Below are 6,406 nucleotides of genomic sequence, written 5' to 3'. Positions count from 1 at the left end.
TGGCGTGAACCCGGGAGGCGGAGCTTGCAGTGAGCTGAGATCCGGCCACTGCACTCTAGCCTGGGCGACAGAGCGAGACTCCGTCTCAAAAAAAAGAATTCAGCACTGTCATCATCCGTGAAAACTAACTGAAAAGCAAAAATCTCATATCATATGCACACAGTCCGTGACTTTGAAATGGTTCATACGCACACAGTCCCTGACTTTGAAATGCTTTGTGTTTTAAATTGAAGTTTCTGGAGTGAGGCTGATGGCGCTAAGTTCCTTTAGTGGGTGCCTCTGTGTCTGTGCTTTGCTGCGTGCTAGGGTTGCAGAATCAATGGGAAGGCCAGTCCCTCCCCTGAAGTTTGCGCAGAGTAAATTCTGTGTCTCGGGGTTTCCAGTCAGTTCTTTTATTCCAGTTCCGTGGGACTTGGGGATGAGGACAGAGCAGCCCCTGTGGCACCTGCTGTTCTAGGCCCTGCATGATTGCGTTCAGTGCGATGTGACCAGGACCATGGCCCACCATACAGAGTGCCACCTTACCTTGCACGCACTCTGCTGCCCATTCCGGCAGCGGCATCAACAAGGCTGCCTGGATTCCTTGCCACAAGCCCGTAGTGATCACTGCGTGGGGAGGATACTGCCTGGGAGATCTCAGGATCTGCCTAGGTCAGTCTGTGGCTCCAGGTCATTTCTTTGGTCACCCATCAGGGCCTCCTGTAAACAGTGGCTAAACCCACAGTCATGTCACATTCAGTGGGTCTTTTGCAGGTTTGCTCCTTGTTGTCAGATCTGCAGGTTTCCAAACAGAACTGATACTCTGGAGTAAAGGAAAAGGGTTTCCACAACTTGCCACTTGTAGTTAATTTTGACTGGGTGCTTTGGCTCGCACCTGTCATCCTTGCACCTTGGGAGACTGAGGTGGGAGAATTGTTTGAGCTCAGGAGTTCAAGAACAGCCTGGGCTTTTTTTTATTTACTAAAAATAAAAAAAAATCAGCCAGGCAGGTGTGGTGAGATGCTCCTGTAGTCCCAGCTGTTTGGGAGGCTGAGGTGGGAGGATCGCTTGAGCCCGGGAAGTTGAGGCTGCAGTGAGCCAAGATCTGCACTCTCCAGCCTGGGTGACAGAGACCCTCTCTCTCAGAAAACATAAAAATAAATAAAAATAAAAAAAAGTATAGTTAATATTGTATACACGATGATTGAGTGTTAGTAGAATGTTGACCATTTTAAATTTTATTTATTTAGAGATGGAGTCTGGCTCTTTTGCCCAGGCTGGAGTGCAGTGGCACAATCTACTCACTGCAACCTCCACCTCCTGGGTTTGAGCGATTCTCCTGCCTGAGCTCCCTCCTGAGTAGCTGGAATTACAGGAGCCCACCACCATGCCCAGCTAACTTAGTAGAGACAGGATTTTGCCATGTTGGCCAGGCTGATCTCGATCTCCTAGCCTCAGGTGATCCACCTGCCTTGGCCTCCCAAAGTGCTGGGATTGCAGGCATGAACCACCTTGCCTGGCCATTTTTAATAACTTTAAACAAAAGAGATATTCAGGTATTTTTCTTTAGAAAAACTGTTCACCAGCAGTGGCGCACAGAGGCAGCCTCCTGTCCCCGCAACCCCGTGCACTCCTGCTCAGGGGCTTTGTGCTTGCTGCTCCCACTGCTGCTCTGCACTTGCATAGCCACACGGCACTGTCTCCACCTCCCTGAGGCCAGGTGAGGCTTGGCTGCCGCCCTCAGCAGGGCCCCCACCAGTGCTCCCTGTTCTCCCTGCCCATCTGCCGCACTGAATCACCATTCTGTGTGTTTGATGAGTTCGTTTTCTGTTGCATTGGTCTCTCCCCTGGCATGTCAGCTATGTGGGGACAGGGATTTTGTTTTTGTTCACTGTTGAACTCAGCATTAAAAACGGTGCCAGGCACAGAGCAAATGCTCGATCAACGTTGGTTGAATTAAAGAACATCGGAAGAGGACTAACAGCTTAGGCACCAAAGTCCCAGCACTCAAGCATAATTTTTGTTAGCATTTTCATGTTTTTCCTTTGTCTATTTTTACTTTTATTTATATTTATTTAATTTTTTGAGATGGAGTCTCACTCTGTCACCCAGGCTGGAGTGCAGTGGTGTGATCTCAGCTCACTGCAATCTCCAACTCCCGGGTTGAAGCGATTCTCCTGCCTCAGCCTCCCTAGTAGCTAGTATCACAGGTGCCTACCATCATATCCAGCTAATTTTTGTATTTTTAGGAGAGACGGGGTTTCACCATGTTGGCCAGGCTGGTCTCAAACTCCTGGCTTCAAGTGACCCGCCTACCTTGGCCTCCCAAAGTGCTGGGATTATAGGCATGAGCCACCGCACCCAGCCCCATTGTCTTTTTTTTTTAAGAGACTGGTTCTCACTCTGTCACCTAGGCTGGAGTGCAGTGGTGTGATCAAGGCTCACTGCAGCCTCAGCCTCTTGGGCTCAAGCACGTCTCCCACTTCAGCCTCCGATGTCGCTGGAACCACGGGTGCATGCCACCAAGCCCCACTAATTAAACCATTTTTTTTTTTTTTTTTGTAGAGAATAGGGTCTCACTTTGTAGAGAATAGGGTCGCCCAGGCTGGTCTTGAACTCCTGGGCTCAAGCGATCCTGCCACCTTGGCCTCCCAAAGTGCTGGGATTACAAGTGTGAGCCAGTGCACCTGGCCTCTGTCTTCTTTTTTTTTTTAAGGCTCTTGTTAGAATGCCATGAACAGTTGTCTCCAACTATTATATGTCATTCCACGAGGTTGGTTTCCTGCTGGCATTCCATGGTCTCTGGGGTCCTCTGTAGCACCTTCCTGGCATTTTATCATGTGGATGCTGCACAGCTGACTTCACCTGGCCTTGTTGGTGGACAGTTTGTTTCATGATTTCTCTTACAAATAAAACTTTCACAAGCCATCCTTCTCTATGAGAGTGTTTGCTTGGCACGCATTCCTGAGCATTGCCCCGAGCAGAACGCCTACGATCTCTAAGCTGGGGTTTCATGTTGCCAAAGCACCTTCTGGTGGACTCAGCCCAGGAGGAGCCCATGCCCCCATGCTGGCCATGTCTGTGGTCATGGGCTGACTGCAAGTGTCTGACTGGGCCTTCCTCTGAGACTGCAGTGATCTGGCTCCTCCTCTCAGATCCGCAAGGATGCTCTCCGGGCGCTCAACTTCGCGTACACGGTGAGCACACAGCGAGCGACCGTCTTTCCCCTGGATGGCGTGGTGCGGATGCTGCTGTTCAGAGACTGCGAAGAGGCGACCGACTTCCTCACCTGCCACGGCCTCACCGTTTCCGACGGGTAAGGGCTGAGAGTGGAACTGTGGGGCCCCTGTCTCCTTTTTACTTGTTAATTCTGATAAAGGACTGTGAGGGACTGGCTGCTTGCCTGACTTGAAGAAGGTGCATTCCCCCTGCCATGCAGGTGAACACATGAGACTGAGAATGGCTGGGGGTGTCCCCAAGGTCACACCCTGGCTGTCTGCACATTGAGGGCTCAGACCAAGTTCTTTGTGACTCCAGAATCAGTCCTTTTCATGAGTTGCCAACAAACCTAAAGATAGAAGTTAGGGCCTTCCTTATTCTTTCCCTTGACTGCCTTTGCCAGCCAGTGACAGGCAGCGTGTGACGGTGGGGATGGAGGCACCCGCAGGCCAGGCCGGAGTCTTCTCTGGTACTTAGCAGTCAGAGTGGTGAGACTCACAGACGCTGTCTCAGAAACCGGCAGCTTACACTCCACACGCAGTGCCTGGGTCCTCACCCTGCCCCCTGCCTGTCTCCTCCTTCCAGTTCTGCCTCACAAAACAAGGTGGTTTTGGGTGAGCCAGCAAGGAGGCAGGAGTGAGTCAGCGTGCGTCTGTTAACACGCTGGGCTCAGTGGTTCCAGGGACCTACAGAGGCTCCAGGGTGCGGCAGTGGGACCCAGGCCTCTGCTTTCTGTTATTTATACGTGGCTGTGGTGACGCCTGAGGGGCTTGCAGCACTTAGCGGGGCACTGAGGGTGAAGCTGCCTTCTCCCTTGGTGACGCCCCTCTGGGGTCTTCTTGTGGTCTGGGTAGCTGTGTGGAGCTGAACCGGGCCGCATTCCTGGAACCAGAGGGATTATCCAAGACCAGGAAGTCGGTGTTTATTACCAGGAAGCTGACGGTGTCAGTTGGTGAAATTGTGAACGGAGGGCCATTGCCGGCCGTTCCTTGTCACACCCCTGTGTGCAGCTTCAACTCCCAGAACAAGTACATCGGGGAGAGTCTGGCCGCGGAGCTGCCCGTCGGCACCCAGAGACCTGGCTCGGACACACTGGGTGAGTGAAGCTGCAGTCGTAGTGAGGGGACTAGCTGCATTTTCCCACCATTCTGTCACCCAGAATGCCTCCCAGGAGCCTGGGCATCTGCATTTTCCTGCCGGGACGCCTCCCAGGAGCCTGAGCACCTGTTTTGTCTTGGGGCCCAGGGGTGTGGCTCTTTGCTATGCTCAGATGGTTCTCACTGGGAGTGGACTGAGGGCTTTGAAGCCCTCCTCCTGGCGCCCTGACATCTTGGGGCTTGTTTTTCATGCAAAGCGTATTTGTCCCGTGTAGCTGGTCTCCTGGAGGGCAGGCCACTCCTCAGGGTCACTGTGGGTGACCTGGGGCTGTCCCTGCACAGACCTTGGTCCCTGTGGTGCCAGGCGCCCTGTGTCTGCAGCCCTGTTTTCTCCTGTATGTTTCCTTCCAGGCGGAGGCAGAGGAGAGGAGTGTGGTGTAGAGCCGGACACGCCCCGGCCCGGTCTCCCACAGTCTCTGCCAGCCCCTGCGCCCTCGCCAGTGCCTCTGCCTCCTGTCCTGGCACTGACCCCGTCTGCGGCACCCAGCCTCTTCCAGCTCTCCGTGCAGCCTGAGCCGCCACCTCCAGAACCTGTGCCCATGTACTCGGACGAGGTAGGGACTCTTTTTTTTTCTGGGTCGACTCTGGGAAGCCCACTGTGCACAAATGTCCTTAGTCATCAGCCCACGAGGTGGGGCTGTGGCGCCTGGTCTCTCAGGAGAGTCCAGAGAGGGGTCCTGCCTGGAGTCACTCAGCCTCAGGGGGCAGATCTGGGGCCCACCCATTCAGACTCATTGTGGAGTCTGTCTTCATCTCAGGAGCTTCCTGTCACAGCACTGGCCTGAGCCCCTGTGTCTGAACTCAACATCCGCCTGTTCTGACGGGAGTATTGGCAGCATTGTGCGCCCCCTGATGTGTGTGACCTGGGATGGCATGTCCTGCTGGTGGGTGTGGCCTGGGTGGGTGTGTCCCCTGCAGGTGTGGCCTGGAGTGGGCATGTCCCCCTGGTGGGTGTGGCCCCCCAGTATGCACGGACTGAGTGTGGGTATGTCCCCTGACGGGCATGTCCTGGGGTTGGGTGTCCCCACTGATGGGTGTGGCCTGGAGGGTGTGCCCCCTGATGGGCATGGCTGGAGGTGGCTGTGCCCCCTGATAGGCATGGCCTCGGGTTGGATGTATCCCCTCTGGTGTGTGTGGTCTCTGTGGCTGTGGACCCTGATGGGCATGGCCTGGGGGTGGGTGAACCCCTTGACCAGCCTGGCCTGGGGGTGGGTGTGCCCCTTGATGGTTGTGGCCTCAGGGTGGGCATGGCCCCTACTGATGCCTTGATATTGAGTAGAGCCTGTCGACTCTATGGTTGTGAGACTGGATTGTGCCACTCTGGCTGCTTAGAGGCAGGCACTGGGCACTAACCTCTGTGGCGATCGGGGAGTTCTGAGAGGGAGCATGGAGTGGCCACAGAAACAGAGGCTGCTTGACGTAGACTGGAGATGACTGGGCCAGGGCGCTGTGTGGCCATCTGCAGGGCACCTTTTCTCCAGATGGCACCTTTCCATTCATTAGGGGACACCTTTCCTGCAACAGCCTAGTTGACCCCGTGTCAGGGGTCATGTGCTTCTGTCACGAGATGCCTGCAGACTGGTGACAACGTATTACCCAGGATTTCTGCCCTGGGTGGGACGTTCCGTTCCACCCCATGTTGGTCTCTCCATAGGACCTGGCTCAGGTGGTGGACGAGCTCATCCAGGAGGCTCTGCAGAGGGACTGTGAGGAAGTCGGCTCTGCGGGTGCTGCCTATGCAGCTGCTGCCCTGGGGTGAGTGGCATCTGGTGCTCCCCTTCTGCTGCTCCAGAAGTTTCCTCTCATAAAGTTTCGTCTCATAAAGAACTTCTTCCAGAAGTTTCTTCTCATAAAGTTGCCTGCGTTTTTGGAGTCATCATCCAATAAGTTATTGCCAGAGACAGTATCATGAAGATTTTCCCCTACATTCTTCTTTTTCAAGATGGTTTTGCTATTTGGGGTCTTGTGAGATACCATGCGAATTTTAGGATGAATTTTTCTGTTTCTGCAGAAAGTGCTGTTGGGATTTTGATAGGGATTGTGTTGAATCT

At 54.0% G+C, this 6,406-nt stretch overlaps 1 protein-coding gene across 1 annotated transcript in view; it reads left to right on the top strand.

Annotated features, from left to right (window-relative positions):
- The window catches only part of MCM3AP (minichromosome maintenance complex component 3 associated protein), a 57,249-nt gene that overhangs the window by 22,336 nt on the left and 28,507 nt on the right, over window positions 1-6,406 (top strand). The window contains exons 12-15 of the mRNA XM_011954245.1: window positions 3,128-3,295; window positions 4,053-4,294; window positions 4,707-4,909; window positions 6,010-6,110. Coding sequence (XP_011809635.1) covers window positions 3,128-3,295; window positions 4,053-4,294; window positions 4,707-4,909; window positions 6,010-6,110 — 714 coding nt within the window. The remainder of the gene's footprint in view (window positions 1-3,127; window positions 3,296-4,052; window positions 4,295-4,706; window positions 4,910-6,009; window positions 6,111-6,406) is intronic.

This window comes from Colobus angolensis, unplaced genomic scaffold (genome assembly GCF_000951035.1).
Source record: "Colobus angolensis palliatus isolate OR3802 unplaced genomic scaffold, Cang.pa_1.0 Scaffold38, whole genome shotgun sequence".
Lineage (NCBI taxonomy): Eukaryota > Metazoa > Chordata > Mammalia > Primates > Cercopithecidae > Colobus > Colobus angolensis.
Note: the sequence above shows the minus strand (reverse complement) of the source record. Positions and strands in the feature narration are given on the sequence as shown.